Genomic DNA, 23,053 nt, shown 5'->3' on the forward strand with positions numbered 1-23,053 from the left:
CTCCCGTCCTCTCCTTGACTTCTTCTAAGTCCATCTTTCCCTTTTTCTTTCTTCTCCTTGACTAGCCACAATTTCTTAAAAACTGAAGCATATTTTATTGTTTTTCTTCCCTGAATAAAAATTGTATCATTCTATTTTCCAATAATTTATTGATATCTTTATTTTTATGCCCGTTCCCTGCTCTGTAACAAAGAAAATAAAGCAGAATAAGCAAAGAATAAAAGAGGAAAAAACCCTCATTCAGCAAATTTGCATCCGCAAGAACTGGGTTTGATATTGTACGTAATGATCCACACCCAAAGTCTTTCACTTCTGCAAAGGAGGGGAAGAGGCACATTTTCCTATCTCTTATTTGAGGACAAGCTTGGACATTATAATTATTCCACAGCAACCTGTGATTCTTAAAAACAGTCAAATCAAACATTCTTCTCACACTCCCAAAAAGAATATTGTAAGTTGCTTTTTCCTTGGGTGTAGGATCATTATAACTATTACATAGCAACCTAACTGTGATTCTTAAAAGAGCTGAATCAAACATTCTTCTCACTCCACCTACCCCCCCCCCTTAAAAAAGAATGTTGTACGTTACTTTTTACTTGGGTGTAGCCCTTCATTTATTTATTTTTTCCTATGGGCCAGTGGCCATGGATACAAAAAAAGAGCCCCACTCCTGGTATAAGGCAAAGAATATTTTGTAGATGAAGTGAATGCCAGTGGGAAAAGTCAGAAGGTGGTAAAATAGCCATCTGGACCTCCCTTGAGGACCACAGGAGGATGATCATTGAATATCAGACCTTAAAAAAAAATCTTCTCTTAAAAAAGATCTGAATCTTCTCAAGAATATTTAAAAAGACTATCAGACCTTACAGATGATCTCACCCATCACTCCACATTTTTCTTTTGTTTGACAAATGAGGAAAGTGAAGTCCTTCGGTGACTCATCTGGGACCACAAATCCTAGAGGCTGTCCTTTAACCCATATCTACACCCCCACTCCCACTCTGTGCTCTTTGTCCTATAGCAAGTCATCTAGAGCTGGGAGGGACCTCAGAGGCCACCTAGCTCAACCCCCTCATTTTACAGATGAGAGAACTGAGGCTCAGAGAACTTTAGTGGTTTTGCCCAAGGGCACCTAGCTCAGTGCTTGGTACAAAGTAGGCACTTATTAATGTTAGTTGGCTAGACTGGTAAGTGACAAGCGCAGGCTGTAAAAACCGGGGTATGCCTAAAGACAGAAGAACTTTCAGCTCCTCCAAATTACCCCGAAAATAAAAAGGAAGAGGGATTGAGCTCTTTCTGTGTGCTCCAGTGGGTGTGACTAAGAATGGTGGGTAGAAGTCACAGGGAGGCAGATTTCAGCTCGATGTAAAGAGTTTTCTAACAATTACAGCTCTTTGGAAATGGAGAGGGGGCCCAGGAAGAAGGGAGTAGTGATTATTATAATAAGAGCTAAGAGTTGCATAGCACAGGCATCTACCAGCATTTGGTCCTCACAGCAGCCCTGAGAGCTAAGGCTGGGAGAGTTGAAGGAGCATCTAAGGCAGGATTCAAACCCAGGTCTTCCAAAGTCCAGAGCTCTCTATGCACACCAGCAAGCTGTCAGGCAGCAGTGGTGAGTTCATCATCACTGGAGATGTTTTAGGTCTTGCCTTGATGACTACATGTTGGGGACCAGGAAAGGCAGAGGCTTCCAAACTTACGGAATGTGAGGAAATTTTTTAAACCTGAAAACATTTTGTAGACTCCAAATGATCCTGACAGTAACCTACAGATGTTTAGGAAAACCCAGGGTGAGATATGACATCCCTTGCAATAACTTCCTAGTCCCCAGGTCAGGGGTCACTGAATTCATGCTGCAAGGGAATGAATGTAAAACCTCTATGGTTCCCTTCTAACACTCTGGTTCTGTAAAGAAATAATGGGAAGCTGGGGATTAAGGGCTGGGCTTGGAGTCAGGAAGACTCGAGTTCAAATGCCACCTTCCTAACTGTTTTGAATCTCAGTTTACTTATCTGTAAAATGGCATGCATAGAGAGTGCCCTGGACTTGGAGTCAGGAAGACCAGGGTTTGAATCCTGCCTCAGATACTCACTAGCAAAGCTGACCAACCTGTAAATGGTAGCTGGAAATGAAGCGAGGGCATTTCCAAGAAGCAAGCCTGGCCTTTTGTTGCACGGGAGAACACTAGAGGGTGTAGTGAGACCTAGCTATGGATCACCCAGCCTGGTGATCCAAGCTTGGCTTTGCCTCACATCTCCTCACTAACAACAAGACTGATGTTGGAGGGGGGAGGACGGAGTTTCTGACCCACTCACTGAGAGGAGGAGCAAGGCCCCGAGGAATCTGAAGTGGGAACCTGTTGTTTGATCCGGGTCACGTTATCTCTACCCGGCAGACTGGGCTAATTCCCATGGTGTTGGGTCACTGCACAGAGCTCCCTGGGGCCAGAGACATCCTGCATGATGTCACTATAGGATGAGGGGGAGAGTAACAGGCTCCGCTTTCCCCTCGGCCCCAGAAAGATGCAGGAAAGCCCACAAGTCACTGGTAAGGGTCATGAGGCTGTGTGCCAGAGTGACTGTGGTCTTAAAATATTTGAAAAGGATACTTGCACCAGGAAAGTCTCTCAAAATGTTTTTTTAAAAAGCAGACTTCCATCAAGACCAGAAGTTGTATATGTGTGCACGCACATATGTGTCTATGAGTGTATGTATTTGGGGGGCTGTGATACTGTGCTTTGGTTTGGTTTTTTTGTAGTCCAGGCTACGCCTGTTCAGGCCTTCACCTTTTACTCTTTCTCCTAATATTCAGAACCAATCTTGCTCTCTTCCCTCCATCTGTCACGCAGTGAAAAGAGTGCTGGATTGGGAGCCAGGGGACCTGCATTAAAATAATCATTGTAATAGCTAACATTTATTAAGCGCCTACTTGGTGCCAGGTACCGCGCTGTGTGCTTTACAAATATCATCTCTTTTAAGACTCCCAACAATCCTGGGAGGTAGAGGCTATGATTAGTCCCATTTTACAGACGAGGAAACTGAGACAAACAGAAGTTAGGTGAGTTGTCCAGGGTCACCCAGCTAGTAAGTCTCTGAGACTGGATCTGAACTGGAACCTTCCTGCCTCCAGGCCTGGTGCTCTATCCACTGCACCCCATAGCTGCCTCAAATGCTACACCTGATACTTACTACTTGTCCAACCCTGGGTAAGTCCTATAACCTCCCAGAGTCTGCATTTCTCCATGTGGAAGATGAAGGGACTGGATTAGATGGTCCCTTCCAGTTCCAGATCTGTGATTCGACTGTTAATAGAGCTTTGAGCAGGATGAGGGATGTGAGGGGATCAGTGCACAGAGTTCTGGTCCTGGAGTTGGGAAGACCCGAGTTCAAATCCAGCCTCAGACTAGCTGTGAGACCCTGGACAAATCACTTCACCCCTGTCTGCCTCAGTGTCTTTATCTGTAAAATGGACTCAGATGGTGTCTAAGGTCCCTTCCTATGATAAGTGAACAGTATCACTGGTCATCTGAAAAAAGAAACCTGAACTGTCATTATGTACAATACATCCTTCATATTAAACTAAGAAATGAACGTGTGCCTTCTTCCTTCCCCGCAACCTTCCCCAAAAGGTCAGTTCTCTAACCAGACTATAAATTCTGTCTTATCACCTCTGTATCTCCCTACATTGCCTACACAGTGGCCCTTACTTAGTAGATACTCAGGATTTGTGGACTGGATCATTATCACATCATTCTAGAACAATCTACTACCAGAGAGGCTAGTTCTAATCAGTTCCAAGGAGCAGCTCTTAGGAGAAAGGAGTTAGGTCTGATTCCTGCACACCTATTCCACACTTATTAGCGAGGCCCCCACCCTCTCTGTGCCTCAGTTTTCACATCTGTTAAAATTGGATAATCCTAATCTCTGTGGTATTTACCTCGCAGGGTTGTTGCAAAAACGGATGACATACTGTATACAAAGTATTTGTAACCCTCAATATGCTATATAAATGTCTACCATTATAATTCATAAATTATATACCACATTACATGTGTATAGATATAATATGGTAAATATATTATAGAGTAAGGGTATGTTAAGAAATAATTTTGTGAGTTTTTTTTAATGATACATAGTCCTTACTAGTAAATGGAAGTTTGTAAAAAGCCTGGTGTCATATTCCAGGAAGCACTAAACATTTTCATCAGCCCCTTCAAGCTGCACCTCCTAAAAGCAAAGATCAAAGCCCAAATGCCAAGCCAGACCCTCATCAAGAACACAAAGCCACCACCATCTTGGATTGTATTCAGCACCCATCTATTGTAGACTCCAAATAGGAAGTGGTGAGAAGGACACACAGACACTTCCCACTGAGTCAGCAAGCGCTGATGCTTCTGGACAAAGGCCAAAGATGAAAGAAAAATCAAATAACAGGCCAGGGAGCAGAAAAAAAAAAACACCAGAGAAGGGAAAGAAAGGAGCCCAGTGGGGAATGGTGCCAGGTTCCACAATGCTCTCCCCAAATGACAAAATGTGCTTTAAATTGCTGACGCCTTCTAACCTGGAAGCCTGAGTCTTTGTAGCTGGCACCCTCCCAATATGTTTAGAAGCAGGGCGTTTAGAGCTGGAAGAGGCCTGAGATGCATCTGCCTCAAATTCAGTTCAATTCCACAGGTGCCTACTATGTGCCCAGCACTGGGCTACAAAGCCAAATACAAATTCTGCCCTCAAAGGGCTTCTAATCTCCTTGAATGAGAAGAGAAAAAAACAGAGGCTAAGGGTCTCAAGTGACCTTTCCAACCAAGGTCAGAGGTAGAACTGGGATTAGAAGCCAGGTTTCCTAACTATAGGCTTAGACAGGCATAACTTGTTTTTTCTAAGGATGTTTACTGTTAGTGACTCAAAGGAAACATAGGGTAACAAACAAAAGGTGAAAGTCCCAAACTTACAGAAAGTAAGACCTAGGGAGGTTTTGGGGTACAGTGGAGAGGATGCTGGACCTAGAACCTAGATGGGATCTAAGTTCAAATACCGGCTCTCCCACTTGATGCCTGTGGGACCTTGGCCAAATTACTTCAACTCTCTGGGCTTCCTGTAAAATGAGGGGATTGGACTAGGCCTTTGAGGCCCCATCTAGGTCCTCCCTGAAATGTAAGGGACAGAGGGCATGCTAGCTCTGGGCCCCACTTTAGGAATCTGATGACTGCAGCATTCATCCCCTTAATGCTCCCAGAGGCTTTGCCCTTCCCTGAGAAACTGAAGGCTTTCCAAACCCTCAATAAAACATAGAAAAGTTCTCTCCTGGGATTCCAGAGTCTGGATCCTCCCCCTAATTAACAACAAGTAATTATATAGCACTTTAAGATCTGCAAAGCTCAGGTGCCCTAGGGAATATAAGCTTTTGATTTGAAAGGGGCGGCAGAAAGCCTCCAGTGTGAGAGTTATTAACATGCACCACACGGTCCATGACCTTATTTAAAAAAAAAAATTGGCTAACTATATCGAATATAATTGGCTTCCTTTGTAACAGGGGGCAATGGAAGGGTAGGCACTGAATACTTAGCGTATTCAAGGTCGGTCCAGGATTGATGGTACCACACCACAAAGGTCAAAGAACACCCTACAGAAAGGGGTGGTTGGGCCACCAGAGCCACCCCCATAGGGAACCTCTCACAGGGCCTCTGCTAGAGTACTGATGACTGGACCCACTTGCATTTGATGAGGTGTGTGGAGGGCCGTTAGATAGGCTGGCAAAACTATCCTTGAAGAGCGCTGCGGTGGGGTATGGAAAAAGGAAAATGGCAGATCCCCACAGCACAAGGATTTAGAGAGGTGGTTGGATCTCAGGGGTGGGAAACACTTTGTGGTTTCACCGAAACATAAATTATATAAAAGGATTGTCAGATAAGGTAATTCAGGACTTCTTAGACACTCAACAATTGTGCCCTCGGGTACACAGGAGCCATTTCTGTGCAGAAAGGAGGCCAGGGTGTGCCAGAGCCTGCTTGAACTGACTTGTGAGGACGGATTGTTAAATCTTCAGCGTGAGCGGCTACATCCGGGAAATCAGCAAATGCTACAAATTAGGGTTTGGTTTATTGGTTTGTTGACTGTCTAGACTTAATAAAGTGATGGATGATGCAGAATAGACAAAAGGCACGTCAAGCTTTTTGGAGAGTTAGTAGTTCAACATAGCACATCCCTGGGAGGAGGGAGCCAGCCCTAAGGGTCCTTCCTATTTGTCCCTGAGGCTATATCTTTGCCAGACTGCTAAAGGGGGTCCACAGCACACAAAAGTTATGAAATCCTGTGGCTGCAAAACTCTGACTCAGCTCCTTAGCAGGACTACAAAACCAGATCCCTGGTTCATCAAGGCTATACATTAGATTCTGGGCTCCCATGAAGCCCCATCATTATCATCATCATCACCACCACCACCATCATCATCATCACCACCACCATCACCATCACCATCACCATCACCACCATCATCATCATCATTACCACCACCACCACCATCATCATTACCACCACCATCACCATCATTACCATCACCATCACCATCACCACCATCACCATCATCATTACCACCACCATCACCATCACCATCATTACCATCACCATCACCATCACCACCATCATCATCATCACCACCATCACCATCATCATCATCATTACCACCACCATCATCATCATCATCATTACCACCACCATCACCATCCCCATCATCATCAGCATCATCATCAATGTTGCACTCTTCCTGGTGAAAGGAAGCATGGAGTAGTGGGTAGGGAGCTAGCCTTGGAGTCAGAAATTTCAAATCTTGTCTCTCCTACACAGAGGCTTTATGATGATGGGAAAATCATTAAACCTCTGGATACTTTGAGTGAGTCTGTAAGACAACAAACCTCCTAAAGTACTGGGAATCCCCCACTGGCCCCTTTAAGACTCAAAAGGATTTTGCAGACAGAGGATAAGGGGGCAGAGAAGATGAGAAGTGATCCCTCTTTTATGTGTGTTCTCTTCCCCTTGATTTAAGGGGCTGGGTGAAAAACACTAAAAACACAAGGATTCAGATCATCCATAATGTCTAATCTTGGTTCCAGGGAAATGACAGTGAAATCCACCTCTGATCCCTCAGGAGAGAGGGGATGGGCTGCAGGCAAAGTGCTGTAGACGCCCTCAAGTGAGTGCCCTTGCTCAATTTGGCTTGTTTTGCTGTTTTTTCTTTGTTATAAGAGAGGAGAGAGGGGGAGAGAGAGGGAGAGGGGGAGGGGGAGAGAGGAGAGAGAGAGAGAGAGAGAGAGAGAGAGAGAGAGAGAGAGGAAGAGAAAGAGAGGAAGAGGGGGAGAGGGGGAGAGAGAGAGAGGTCCCAGGAGCAGGGATGCAGTGAAGATGATATGGAGAAGTGACAGTTTTGTAAGAAACAGTACAAAGCCATACAAAGTTTGTTGTTTTTTTTTTTTCCAATCGGCTACATACATTTAAAAAAGTAGTACAAGGAATTAGACAAATTTCAGTGATAGATGAATGAATGAATGAATGAATAGGGATAGGGACTGGACCTGCAATCCTTATATAAGGAACTTCCTGAGGAGGAAACTCTCCACCAATGTAAATTGGCACCTCTTTTGCCATTTGTAGTCTTAGAGAGTTTCCTGGACCAATGAGAGATTAACCGAATTGCTTAAGGTCACATAGCAAGCATGTATCAGTAGCATGAATCACTTTTTCAGGGCTAGGAATAACTAAACAATTAACTAATTAGTGAATATGTAAATAAATAGTATTTCATGGGTCAATTTCCTTAGCCTCTCAATGCGGGCATACATCAAGAACTGGATTCTAGAGGCCATAAGCACAGGGATCTCCCATGAAATCAGAGGAACACGTACAGGGGATGCCAGGTTTTTTGTTTTGTTTTGTCTTAGTTTCTAGTTCAGTCCTAGCTTTCAGTTCTCATTTTGGAGAAACGCCTTTTTTTTTCTTTAAACCACATCAGTGCATAGCGGTTTGTGCATCAGCAATAGCAGCTTGGTAATTTTAAATTCAGAAGACTGGGCTAAAGCATATTTTAAAAAATAGGCTCAAAGCATTCTGGGATCGATCCAGAATCCTACCCTAACAGTTGGGAGCCCAGGTGACTCTGAAAAACCCAAAACCTGTCTGGAGTATGGCTTGTTCGGTGACAAGCACAATGACCAAGATTCACTTTTCTGGCCACAAACAAAGGTAGAATCAGAGCTTAACATGGACGACATCATCCAAGAGTCCAGTGGTAGCAGGCTAGGGACAATGATGCTCACTCCATTTTATAAGGAGAAAAGTGAAACCCAGCATTGACCAGAAGTGGCTCTGCTCACACTGAGTTATGCCTGGGATTGACAATACCAAGCCTCCCTCCCCTCCATCCTTTCCTCCTGTAGCCAGCGATCAGTAGTTGCATGTTGTTTTTCTTATCAACATTCCTGTTTTTCATTGTAAACCGTAGGAGCATAGAATTTGTAGATGTAAGGGACCATAGTGATAACCTACTTCAAATGTCCTCATTTTCTAGATTAAGAGCGTGAAGTTCAGAAAATTTAAATGATTTATCTAAGAGTCACCCAGAGGGGTGTCACAGCGCATGCAGAGTGCCGGGTCTAGACCCAAGAAGACCTGAATTCAAATCCCACCTCAGACATTTACTAGCTGTGTGACCATGGGCAAGTCACTCAACCTCTGTCTTGCCTTAGCTTCATCAGCTGTAGAACAGGGATCATAATAGCATCTACCTCCCAGGTTGGGAAGCTCAGATGAGGTAGGAACATAGTAAGCACTATGTAAATGCTTATTCTTAACCAAGTTCATACAGGTAGTAAGTAGGAGGACTAAGATTCAACTATCCCATGCTGCTCTGGGGCAGAGCTTCACTTCTCCTCTGTCAGTTTGCTCCCTTATTCCAAAAGCTGCTATTCTGATTGGGCAGAGTCTCAGGTTTTTCTCCCCATGTCAGAATCAAGCCTCTGAAAGCTTTTGCTAGCTAGGTCCAATTTGTATTTAAAAGCTGTAATTGAAGACACGAGAGGCAGCGTGGTCTGGTAGATAGAGAACCATCTGGGTTCAAGTCCTGACCCTGACATATGCTGACTGTGTGACCCTAGGCAAAGATTGAACTTCTGTGGTCTCTGGGGGATTCCCTAAGATTGTAAATTGCAGGGGAGCTGTCAATCTGTCTTGGTGGAGGGAGTTTCTCATCAGAGATTGCCTGGGCCAATGTCATCATTAGTCCAAGTCCTACCTAACCCTACCCTAATCAAGGCAACCTTCTGCGAAAGGTTTTAATAGGAAAATAGTAAGTGCCTAAAGGAAAAACCATGGAAAGAATGTCATCAGAGATGGAGAAGCACTGGAAAACTGATGGGCCAGTCACCGAGAGAGAATGAAGAGTTACTAGTGGCCTATGCATGTGCTCCTCAGGTAACCACACAACGTCAAGACAGTGAAATAAACACACCCAGGACAACAGATGAATCCCTTGTGCTGCATGTCCAGGAGGACATGAACGAAAGTTGCCCAGAGTGGGAAAACATGTATTTATTGGGATCGGCCTCACTGGAGTGACCTATTTGTATTTCCAATGTTAAGCATATCCTAGGCACTTAATAAATACTTAGTGATCTATTGATGAGATTCCCGATACATTAAACTATCAAAGAAGGCTAAATATCAGCAAATATTAAACTCCCCAAAGAGAATAAAGGACAATTTCTCACTTCTCCCCTGGTATTTGGAGGAGGGAGTATGGAGTCAGAGCATAAGGGTTGGAATCCCAGTTTTGCTACTTACTAGCTGTGTGACATTAGGGGCATCCCAACGTCTTTGGACTAGATCAAAGTTTCTTAACCTGAAATCCATAAATATTTTTTAAAATATACTCTGATAATTGTATTTCAAAATGGTTGATTTCTTTTGTAATCCTGTGCATTTTATTTATGGATTTAAAAACACCAATGCAAAAAAAAAACAAAACCCAAACATCAATGCATTATTCTGAGGAGCCCATAGACTTCACCAATCACTGCCAAAGGGATCCATGACACAAAAAGACCAAGAACTTGGGCACTATGTGGCCTCCAAGGTCACTAGCAGCTGAAATCCAAAAAAAGAGCGGGGATCAATGTCAGTGTGTCATTACCCATTATGAGGATATCTAGACCAAAGCAGGTAAGCTCCAAGAAGCTTTTTTTGATACACTTGTTTTCCCTCCATGCAAAATGCAATTTTCCAAGACCTGTATTTTTTCTTAGAATTGCTATTATCCTGGACTCCAAAGGGCATGGAAGTCACACAGTTCATGTATCATTAGTCCAAATTCATCAAAGAAGCCATTGTTGTTATTGAGGAAGCTACAAATGCAAATAGCCCTAGTGGTTATGTCTAATGGGGAAAAATATGCAAATGATTTCCCCCTAAGACTAACCATCCGAGAAGGCTAACACTTTAGCCTGTAGGACAAAGTTTAGACCCCTATGGGGTATGGAGCAATGGCAAATTAGTGTTTCTTATTCCCCACTAGAAATAAGCATGATGAAGGCAAAGACCACAGCACCTAGCACAGTGGATGTCTTGCAAAAGTAGAGATTTTGATAAGGACTTATCGGATGAGTGACATTAATCAATAGTTTACTTATATATTAATAAAAACTAGACATCACCTGACATGAATAATGGATTGAGCCCCAGGGGTCTCCCATTAAGGTGCCTTAGGTCCTCAGCCTGTATCAATCAAACTTTTCCTCATACCTATTTCATAAAAGCCAGCATCATCAATCACCAAAGGATTCGTATATTCTCACTCGTACCTATTAATCTATAGCATCCCACCAAGTCTTGACTGTACCTCCACTTGAAGACCCCCAATGAAAGGGAGACCCCTCTATTCCACAGGATCAGCCACTGGATCAACTCTAGTTGTCAGGATATTTCACCTATTTCTCCTTCATCAAGGAGAAATTTTCCTCCCTTGCAAGTCCACCTAGATCAAATCCTTGCAATCCCACCTAATTACTCCTTGTTCTCCTCTCTGCAGCCAGAAGAAATCAAATCCCAGGTCTATTTGTCATCCTTCCAGATACATAAAGACAGTTATCATGTCCTCCTTGTGTCTTCCCTTCTCCAGGCTAAACACTCTCCATTCCTTTAACTGATCCTTATATGACAGAATATAAACTATTTTAGAGTAGGGATTGTCTCATTTATTGGTAATCACATTCCCAGCATTTAGCAGAGTGCCGGCACACAGTAGGTACTTAATAAATGCTTGTTGGGTACTTAATAAATGCTTGTTGGTTGATTGGTTGACATGGAATAGTCTTCAGTTCTCTAACCATCCTAGTTACCTTCTTCTGGAAGTAACTTAGTTTAACATAATTTTTTCCTAAATGTGACATAATATTGTGGTGTAACCAAGGTAGGGTCAGTCAATCAGTCAACAAGTATTTATTAAGCATCTACTGTGTGCCAGGCACTCTGCTAAATGCAGGGAGATGATCATTACAATTGTTCTGCCCACTTTGCTTTTCTTTATTTAACCTGTGAGAATGTTAACCTTTTGGCTGCCAGGTCATGCCATGCCATGGTGGCATTTGGCTGGAATGGAATGGAACACAAGGAAATAGGTGATCTATGGAGTCTCCTGCTCTTTGAAGTGATCATTTAATCAAAAAAGTTTGAGAACTCCTCCTCAAAGTACAATCTTTGTGAACCATCGAGGTGATACTTTGAATACTGAGGCACTCTTCTCTTAAGCCTGCAGCTACACAAATTACTTAAGAGTTAGTTCCCTAAGGCACTCACATCTGTACTCTTTCCCTATGACCATCAAATCCATATTTAAAAGAAATGTCAGCCTTCCCCTAAGGTCTGGAGAAATGCCACAAGCGGGATTTGATGAGGCTTTGATGGCTCACAGAGCTCCAGAAAAGGTCTGCTCATGAGCCCAGGATCTGTGCTAGTTAAAGACCTCATGGCATATGCCAAATTTAGAACACTTAGATCATGGCTGCACACAGAAATTTAGAATATGTAGATCATAGCTGTACACAGAAAATATGTTCTGCAAAATTCTAATTACTTTATTCTGAGAGGCAAGGAAAAAAGTAAAGAATATTTCCAGACGCCACTCCAAGCTGCCTCAGGGGTCCAGGAATACTGAATGCCAAATGGTGATTGGGTTATAAAGAAAAGTGAGAGCTATGAGACCTCAGCTGATCAAAAAGACCAGAAGAAAATGTTATTTGAGCTCACTGCAGGAGTGAACCAATAGCTTTTTCAATTCCTTCTGAAAAACACTTTGCTTATCTATGGAGTAGTTTCTGAAAATGTAAGAATCTATCAAGAGGTACTTGAACATGGTAACCCACCTATAGTAGGCGGACTGCCCCTCAAATAGGCCTCATAGTTAGTCAATCCATCCATCCATTAACAAATATTGGGGTTCTCTTTATCTGTGTTTGAGAAACAAAGGTTAAATGGGGGGAGGGGAGGTAGATGCATTAAGTCAATCTTCTGCTTGATTTTTTAATTTCCGATCATTTACTTGTTTGCTTATTAAAATGAACAGGGATGACAGATGATAACATGCTAAGGAAATAGTAAATTTGGTTCTTGTTCTTATCTTCACATTCTTTCCTCCTAGCCATAAACTTCCGTCCATCTTATGGGTTTTAAATTTTCTCTTTTTTGCCTTATTTCTTTCCTTAAATCATCACTAACTCTTTTTTTTTTCCTTTTATATTCTTGGTCTACAACTTTCCCTCTAGGACCCACTGACTCATGGAATTCAAACAAACACTGAGGGTGATCAATTACTGGGGGTAAAAAGGAATGATCAGACACATCAGGGCTATTTCTGAGATGAGAATCTAAGAAGGAATACGCCTATAATCAAAGTTGCTGGCGCATGAGATTTGTCTTGCTTAATTTCCTTTTTATGGGGGAGCCCCAGGGTGTGCACGCAACTTCTCATGTGTGCAGTTATAACACTTTCTTCTGGTAATCACTTCAGTTTCCCCTCTGATAGGGCACTCACTGATATTTCTACCATACCAGAGGAAGTTGGAAATGGCTACCTGATGGCCCAACACACTTGCTTATAAATTATTCGGACATACAGAAAAGTCAGAGTAAATGATGATAATGATAGCTGACATTTTTACAGTTCTTACTTTATATCAAGTACTGTGCTGAGCACTTTACAAAGATTATCTTATATGAGGTAAGTATTTCACGGGTAAGAAAACCGAGGCAAACAGAGGTTAGGGGACTTGCCCAGGGTCACACAGTTAAAGCATCTGAAGCTGGATTTGAACTCACTCGGGATTCAGCGGTCTATCCACTGTGCCTCTTCTACTTCAGTATGTTAATTCCTCAAAGATCTGAGATGCTGTGGATACAGGCAGTCTCTCCATGAAAGCAGATAGAGCTGAGCCTCCAATCCCAAACTTGTTCATGAGTTACTGTGACTAAAAATTTACCAACTCTGTGGCCAGCTTGGTGATAAGCCTTAAAAAACTGCTTATTAAATGAACACAGAGGCTGGCTGGTTCTTGGACAATATACACATGATACCAGTCTTGTACTCAGAGGACCAGTGACAGAGCTGGAATGGACCTTAGAGGCCCTCAAGGCCAATGCCTAAATGTTACAGATGAAGGAACTGAGGCACAAAGAAACTGTCACTTGGCCAAGGTTGTGTGGCAAATAAGTATCAGGATAGGAACCCAGGTTTTCTTGACTTCCAGTGCATTATATCCCTTTGTTACTCAAAGCCTTTGCTTACTAGAGATCCTTCACTATCTCTTCAAATTAAGCCCAGGGTCACCTCCATACCAGCCACAAAGAAGTACACCAGGACCTCATTAATTGAGACTGGATTTAAGTTTGGCTTTTGCTAAGTAAATACATAGAATAAACACTATTTCAGTTGAAATTTTTAGACTTAAGAAAGGAAATACTTTTGAGCACAATGAAACACTTTAAGAGCACTGTTTTATACCTAAAAGGTTGATGTGCTAATTGTGTTATTCTTTTCTATTCATTGAAGTAGGTCCCCTAATATTTCCTTTGCTTAGTTCTCAATTCAGTGGGACAAAAATGTATGAAGTGTCGACTATGTGCAAGGTACTAGAGATATAAAGACAAAAAACAGTCTCTGTCTTCCACAAGTTTGGTGGGGTGAGTGTAGGGGTGACTGGGAAGGGCATCCTCCAGAAGGTGGGATTTGAGCTGAGTCCTGAGGGAAACCAGAAGCCAGAGGTGAGGAAGGAAAGCATTCCAGGCATAGGAGACTGAGAGAGAAAAGGCACAGAGATGGGGAATGGGGTGATATGTGCAAGGAACATTAAGAAAGCTGGTAATGCTGATTCCAGACTACTCAGAGGATAGTAAAGGGTCAGAAAATTGGAATGGTGGGAAGTAATCAGGCTGTGAAGGGCTTTCGATACCAAATAGAGGACTTTATACTTGATCCTGGAGGGGATGGGGAGTCACTGGAGTTTGTTGAGTGAGGGGAATGGCGTGACATGGTCAATCAGTCTTAAGCTTTAGAAAACCCTCTAGCAGTTGAGTGGGGATGGACTGGAGCGGGGAGAGATCTGAAGAAGGGAGACCAACATCTATCACCACAGTCTAGCCATGAGAATTGAGTCTTGAAGAGAATACCAAAAGCCAGAGGTGAATAGGGAGTTTGTTTCAGCAATGGGAGGTGGCTTGTACAAACAGAGAGGCAAGAGATGGCATGTCGAGTTTGGGAAACAGCTGCCAGTGAAATGTGTCTGGAATGTAGACAGTGTGAAGGGGAGCTCAGGAGAGCAAGACTAGAATGATAGGTACAGGCAAGTAGTGGAGAGCCTAAAAAGCTAGGCTAAGGAGTTTGAATTTTATACTAAAGCCAACAGATTCATGGAAGGCTTTGGAGGAGGGAAATGACACAGTCAGGCCTGAGACTTATTATGTTGGTAGCTGTGTGAATGATGGATGGTAGAGGGGGTGAGAATGGAGGTGTGGGAGCAGCTAAGAGGCTCTTAAAATAGTACAGACAAGAGGTGACAAGGGCCTAGGCTAGGGTGGTCACATCCTCTGAGACAGGATGAGTAAAGAGACAGGGATAGATGGGAGATACTGCAGAACTTTGCACCTGATTGGATATGGGGAGCTTTCATACCTGGGTAATTGGAAGGACATACACTTCAAACTGTCCTTAATGTTTCACAATTAAGACTTTCCACTGATTCTAACAAGCCTTCATCACAGTTAGATCAATTCAGCAAGGTTCCACTGCAATTCAAATTCATTATTTTTAAAGGTCTTCCCTCTCTCCCTTTTTTCTGGGGTGCACTAGAGGTGGCGGGGGTATAAAATGGAATTCCTTTACTCTATTTTAGACTTTTTTTTAAGGTAGATAAAGGAGAGGTCATTTAGATTCCAGATGCCTGTTCCACTTAAGTCATCATGTTTCCAAAATGATATTTAGGACCATAGGGTTTAGATTTGGGAGGGAGCATCAAGTGTATCTCATTTACTTTACAGATGAGGAAAATGAGTCACAGAAGTTAAATAACTTATCTAAGGCCCACGGTGGTTAAACAGCAGAGACTAGATTTGAACCCAGATCTTTGTTCAAACATTTTGAAAAGTCTCCGTGCCCCTCCTTGCCACCCTGCTGCCATTTCCTGCCCACTGGTCCTTGGCACTGCTGCCTTAAATAGCTCACATTTCCATAGTGTGGTTGGCAAAGGGCTTTACATGTTATCACATGTGACCCTCACAAAGACCCAGGGAGGAAAGCGCTATTATTATTTGCATTTAGAACGTAAGGATATTTTACACGGGGAATGTTTTATTCTCTGCACTTGTATCCCTAGCACCTAGGACAGTGCCTGGTACAGTAGTCCTTAATAAATATTTGCTAATTGATTTTACAGATGAGAGAACAGAGGGTCAGAAATGTTAAGTGACTTGCCCTAAGCCACACAGCCACTAAGCATCTGAGGTGTGATATGAACCCAGATCCTCCTGATTCCCAGGGTGCTGCTTTCCCCACTCTACCAGATGCTTCTCTCTTGTTCTGTAACTGGGTTCTTGATTTCTTGGTGTCCTGGACCCCTCTGGGAGGTTGGTGAAGTCTCACACTACTGTGATTCTATCTCCTCTTTACCCATCTTTGTGCCTTTGGTTTATTTCTCTTGTATTATTGCTATTACTAGCATTTCTAGAACCCTGCATAGAGCCAAATACTACTGCAATGCAAACAATGGGCATCCTTGATTTACTCCTGTATTTATTGGAAAAGGCTGCAGTGTATTGTACTACTGTGGCTTGTTGCCTACATTCATAGAAGAAAATACTAAATTTCAGTTAGAGATGAAAAAATAAAGATATAATTTTTTTTTCCATCCAAGTTCATGGGTCTCCTAAAAGCCAGGCTAAGAACCCTTCTATCAGATCACGGAGATACTGATTTGAAACTCACTGCGGTAAGTACTATGGGACTGTGGTTGGTTCTTGTCTCTAACTTCCCCAGGGAAGGGTGGTATCTACCCTATACTGAAGGATCTCCAGAAAGGGGAGGACCCAATTTCTCTTGGGAATCTATTCCCGTGTTTTGTAACCCAGGCTTCCCATATGGTAATCAGTAGGGCAGGGAACCTGGAAACCCATTTACAAACTGTTAACACATCAGCAGTCATGAAAAAACACCTCCAAAGCAAAGCCAAGTAAAACCCTAGAGCCATGAACACTGGCACGGTGAATGGGCTACACCTTAGCTGCATTTGCTCCTCAGCCCTGAAAACAACTAACTGTTCAACAGCAACTAGGTCCACTTGGAATTAAAGCACATATGGCCTTGCTTACTTGGGAAGAGTTTGCCCTGGGTGATGGCTAAGGAGAATTCCACTTGACCTAACAAGTGCAGCTTCACTTCTTCCTTCTCATTCTCTCTCCAGCCACAAGAAAGGCGCCAGCTTCTCTTGAGAGACACCCTTCAACACACGGTCTCCAGAAACACAATGTACATGGCCTCCTGCCAAAGCAATTCCTGCCCTCTCTCGTTCGGGAGGGCTTGCCAACAGCTTCCTGCAATAGTGTCTGGTGGTGTGACAGTCTGATACACATGCAGCATGCTGGGAAGGGTGCACAGATACACGCAGATACACACAGCTCACGTCCCTCATGCTGACGGGTGTGAGGCTGCCTGCCAGAGGACAGAACTGAGAAAGGAGGACGTTTTACAAAAAGCAATAGAAAAGAATGAAAACATCCACAAATCAGACAACTGTTATGGTGTCCCCTGTGGACATTACCCATCCTCAATATGGCCAAAGTGCATTTGGGTGAGTGAGGAGTGAGCAAATTCAAGAGGAAGATATAGGAAGGGAGAAAAATGCCAGAAGGGCATGGAGAGCAGGGAAGCTTAGATTGCTTTGTGCCCCAGATCTCTCTGGCAGTGTCTGGGGATGTCTGTGGATCCCTTCTAAGAATAATTTTTCTAAATGCATAAAGTAATAAGATTGCAAAGAAAAACAACTATATTGAAACAAAATTATTGAAACATTTAAAAAATAAGTTTATGGATCCTATATCATGAACTCTCACATAGGAGAAAAAGCACAGCACCAGATGTCAAAAGGAATGGGTTCTGCTCCTGATTCTGCCCCTAATGGGGGTGCCATGCTAGAATGGGAAGGGCATGGGTTCTGCTCCCGATTCTGCTGCCAATGGGGGCGCCACGCTAGAGTGGGAAGGGCATGGGTTCTTCTCCTGATTCTGCCACTAATGGAGGCGCCATGCTAGAGTGGGAAGGACATGGGTTCTGCTCCCGATTCTGCCACCAATAGAGGCGCCACGCTAGAGTGGGAAGGGCATGGGTTCTGCTCCTGATTCTGTCCCTAATGGAGGCACCATGCTAGAGTGGGAAGGACATGGGTTCTACCCCCGATTCTCCCACTAATGGAGGCACCCTGCTAGAGTGGGAAGGGCATGGGTTCTGCTCCTGATTCTGCCACTAATGGAGGCGCCACACTAGAGTGGGAAGGGCATGGGTTCTGCTCCTGATTCTTCCACTAGTGGAGGCGCCATGCTAGAGTGGGAAGGGCACTGAATCTGAAACCATAGGATCATAGACAAAGAGCTAGAAGGGAGCTCGGAGGCCACATAGTCCAAACCTTTCATTTTACAGATAAGGAAACTGAAGCTCAGAGAGTTGACTTCAAATCACAGATTTAGAATTGGAAGAGAATTCAGAGACTAAGACCAACATCTTTATTTTAAAGTAATCTTGAGGCCCAGAATAGTGAGAGAGATTTGCCTAAGGAACACAGGGAATAATCACCAGAGGAAGGCCCATTGATTATTTCCATTGTACCATGATCTGAGTTCAGATTGTGGCTATAATACTGTGTGATCTTGGACAAGTCATTTCAACTCTTTAGGCCTCAGTTTCTTCATCTGTAAAATGGGCAAGGTAGAGTCAATGACCTCTAAGGTCCCTTCCAGTTTTAAATCTATCATCCTAAAACGTAGCCTTGTGATTTTGGGCAATAACAGCAAGAATTCACATTTACATAGTGCTTAATGGTTTACAGACTGATTTCTTTCTTTCTCTTTTTTTTTTTTGGTTTTTGGTTTTTCGGCAGGGCAATTGGGGTTAAGTGACTTGCCCAAGGTCACACAGCTAGTAAGTGTCAACTGTCTGAGGCCAAATTTGAACTCAGGTCCTCCCGATTCCAGGGCCGGGGGCTCTATTCGCTGCGCCACCTAGCTGCCCCTACAGAGTGATTTCTTCATAACAACCCTGGAAAGTATGTAGAATAAATATTAGCCCCTTTTTATAGAAGAGAGGCTCATAGGAATGAAGTTATTCCATTTCAGTAAAAGTGACTGAGTGAAAACAGTGTTGTATTTAGAGTCTGAAGTCCTGAGTTTGAGCACCAGCTCCCTGGCCATTTAATAGCTGTGTGATCGATGACGAGTGAGTCACTGAAACTCTCTGAACACCAGTTTCCTTACTCATAAAATTAAGAAAATAATGCGTAGACTACCTACATCAGAGGACTGTTCTGGTGAGCCCTGCTTTGTAAAACTGAAATAAATACGATGATTGTTTTTCCCTCTGGCCTAGATCACACAGACCAAGATGCAGACCCAAATCTGGGAACTCAGAAGTCCAATGCTGTTTCCACAGCATGCAACCTCCATTCAACCTGGGCCTTATTTTCTTCCCTTGTGCAATTTAGGGGCAGAACTAAGAATCTATGGTGCAATGAATCACAAGACACACATGGAAGGACCAGTAAAAACAAAGAATGGCGTAAAAGGAAGAGTTGCCATAGTTTCGCTTTTAAAAACCAAATCTCAGGGGACGAGAAGAGGTCGATTCAAACAAAGGGAAACTAGCTATCAGTGAGCAGTAAAAGACGGGGAACAATCACAGTCCCAGGCAGCTGAGAAGGATATAAATCTTCCTCTCGACAGAGAGTAGGGGACTATGGACATGGAAGGCAGGGCACACAATCAGATGCCCTTCTATTGATTTAGCTCAGATGCTTTTCTTTCTTATAAGAAAAGGCTCAATTGGGGATGAGGGTGAAACTTTATCTTTAAACAACAAAAAAAAGTGAGATGATGAGTCACCTGCATAACCAAACTCATCTCTCTAAGGTTACCAGACACACCAGAGAGAAAGCACTAGCTTGCGAGCCAGAGCAGGGGTGTGCCGGAGCCAGAGTGTGATAGAAGCGAGAGTGTGGTAAGCAGAAGCCCAATGAATAATTTTGCTAGGATTCAATAAACATCACTTTGGTATTCGGGGAGGGCAACCACCATCAGTTTAATCAGTTGTTCAGTTGAGAAGAGCCCCCACCAGAGCTGCTGACTACAACATAGGTATGATATAGACACCTAAGGACCCACATACTCTTTCACATATCCATGCCAGCAATCTAAATGCCTCCAGGGGAGTGACTTTAATCACACAGCGATCCTATACATTTCCTAATTTAATAGTGGAGCTCTTTGACATCAGATTATTCAATCATTTTGGTTCTTTTGCCTTAGCAGTGGCATAGAAAGCTGGTTCTTTGGTCCACAGACAGAATCACAATTCTTCAGCTGAAAGGGACCTCAGAGGCCTCTCATTTTACAGAGGAAGAAAGTGAGAGCCAGGGAAGTGAAATGATTTGCTTCACAACATGTGTATTAAGTGTTAGAAGCAGGATTTAAACCTGGGTCCTACTTCTAGGGTCAGATTGGTAGAATCACTCACCTGACAACAACCACCACCTATTGTGACAGTAGGTGAAAAGTGTGCTGTGCTAGGCAGAAAGAGATGTAAAGTTTAGATAAGGTATGACCCAGGCTGGGCCCTCATGGAGATTATAGTCTAGAAAAAGAACAATCTACAAAGAGATAACTAAAATACAAAATATTACATAACAAATGTTTTAGAAAGGTACAAAATGAGGTGCTCTGTGATGTGCTAGGGTCACAGCGGTTTTGTCTTTCTTTTGAGAGCAAGTATGAAAGCTATAATGAGTATTATTTGAATAGGGAGGCAGTGGCGAAAACACTGAGTTTGGAGATAGAATGCCAAGGGTTCAAACTGGGGCTCTGGAGAAATCACTTAACCCCTCGAGACCTTTTCCTGTTTCTTCTTAATAAAAGGAGCAGCTTGGACAAGATGGCCTCCAAGGTTCCCTCCAGCTCTAAATCTATGGTCCCATGATAATATCATTAGGGAACTGGAATTTTGTCAGGGTGAAAAATTCCCTCGTAGGAGGGGGCTCCTCCCCCAATGCTGATCAAAATAGTCAGGGATTTATTAGATGAGTTGCTAGGGAGTTGCCTAAGTCACCAAAGTGAAGTGATCTGCCCAGGATCCCACAGGATTTGAACTTCCCAAGCCCGGGGTCTTGGTCTCCTTCACCATGCTGCCTGAGCCCTAGACTGTAAATGAAGTTTTCTACAAAGCATGAGAAGAGAGTAAGCCTGGGTGCTTAGGGGAGAAGATTTTTTCCTGTCAGACTCCAAGAGAATCCTGATGGCCCAAAGGAAGATCAGCTGCCTAAACTACAACCCGAGTGTCACTTTTAGGCACTGCAGGGAATCCGACTCAAATATCTTTGCTGGGAAATGGAAGAAGGAAAATGACATTCCTTTCATGGAGCGCCTAGGCAAAGTTGAAGCTACACTGAGTGAACCAACATGTCACTGTGAGAGTCATACTACTACTACCACCACTACCACTACCCACCTGGGTGATCTTGTACAAATCACTTCACCTCTGCGGACCTCACTGTAGAGTGCAGGGGTTGGACCAAATGATCTCTAAGGTCCTTTTGGCTCTCAAAGAGATGATTCTGGGACTGCCTGGAGCCCTCCTCACTCAGGCTCTGGGTCTTTTGTCTTCTCTGACTGCCCCCTCCCCCCCACCCCAAGGGCCTGTATGCAATTAAGAGCCAAGAAGAAAGGGCACAGAAACATTAGTTTTATTTACACATTAGGATCATCTCTCCTCCTCTTCTTCCTTCTGCTCTCCCCCAATCTCTACCCCCCTAACCTCTGCTTTGACAGATGGAGAGAAACTTACTGCAGGCCCCACAGGTGAAGCAGCTGTCATGGTAGAGGTTCCCCATTGCTTGGCAGGCCTGGTTGGCTCCAAAGACGCCCTTATTGCATTTCACACATGCTCCTAGAAGGGAAAAAGGAAACAAGACACTGTGAGAGAGGGAAATCAAAGAGAAGCAGTATTATGAGACAAGCACGGTCTGTCTCTCTTCATCATAAAGGGGTCAACTATTATCAAGTCCAGTTGATTCTTCCTCTGCATCCATTCCTTACACTCTACTCTCACAGTCACCGCGGTCTAATCCAAATGATCACTATCTGACATCTAGATTATTGCAGCAGACTGACTTGTTTTCCTCCTCACCCTCACTCTGCGACCTAGCCAAACTGTTCTTCTCTCTGTTCCTCATAGACAATAAACCATTTCCCACCTCCATGCCTTGGCACTGGTCCTCATGTCAACATGTCCTTCTTACCTCTGCCTCATAGAGTCCCTTCTCTTCCTTTACGACACAACTTGGGCACCATCTTCTACCCGAAGTTTTACCTGATTCCTTCCATCTACTAATACCCTCCACTCAAACTATCTGAATTTAGTTACTTTGTATAGATTTTTAAATTAACTATACATATGTGCATACACACACACACACACATGCATATATATACATGTGTATATATACAATCTTCAACATTCGAGCATTTAACTTTCATGACTTCAAGCATTAGCAAGATTTCATTTGTAACCTCATTTTCACTTTCAAGTTGGCAACCACACAATATTCATGACTATGTGCAGTAGAGAAAAAAATGAAAGGTCAATGCACAAGTTTGTAGCCACAAAAAGGAGGAAAGTATTTATAAAAGTGCTCATGAATCCACTCCAGAAAGTGCTAAAGTAACCTCTCAAGACAGTGATGAGGGAATTGAAAAAATAGACAAGTGGCCAAGTTTGTATGTAAATGAGATGGTGGTCACCTGAGGCTGAGGGAGCATCTGGCCTGGGCCACTATGTCCTGCCCCCACTGGCCAGGCAGGGGAACTTGGAGGGGGCTGAGGATTCTCCCCAAGGTGTGTGCTTTTCATCGGGGAACAGTTAAACCACGGAACCAAAAGGGAGATTAGAGAAAGCAGAATTGCCCCTTTCCCTATCAGCCTCTGCCCCTCCCTGTCCTGTCTGAAGTGGCCTTTCCTCTTCCCTGTTACTCCCCTTCATGGTTTCTGTGCTAGGAAAACTGCATATTATCAGAATTAAGGTTTGGTTATAAAGAATTATAGGCAGAAAAGTGTATTTTCAGCCAATTTCTAATGAAAGATTACAGTTTTTCATGGTCAGGGACCTCTCCACCATTTCCCAAAGGTTTCCCAAAGGTCCCAATGCTCACTTTTTTACTTTCATGCCATTTTTTAGGAACATTATGCCTGTGAAAGTTGTATATGTACTGCAT

General features: G+C 43.4%; 1 protein-coding gene across 1 annotated transcript in view; it reads right to left on the reverse strand.

Moving 5' to 3' along the window:
* LIMD1 (LIM domains containing 1) overlaps nt 1–23,053 on the reverse strand; it is a 73,647-nt gene that overhangs the window by 12,361 nt on the left and 38,233 nt on the right. The window contains exon 3 of the mRNA XM_036759783.1: nt 21,628–21,729. Coding sequence (XP_036615678.1) covers nt 21,628–21,729 — 102 coding nt within the window. The remainder of the gene's footprint in view (nt 1–21,627; nt 21,730–23,053) is intronic.

This window comes from Trichosurus vulpecula, chromosome 5 (genome assembly GCF_011100635.1).
Source record: "Trichosurus vulpecula isolate mTriVul1 chromosome 5, mTriVul1.pri, whole genome shotgun sequence".
Taxonomy (NCBI): Eukaryota; Metazoa; Chordata; class Mammalia; order Diprotodontia; family Phalangeridae; genus Trichosurus; species Trichosurus vulpecula.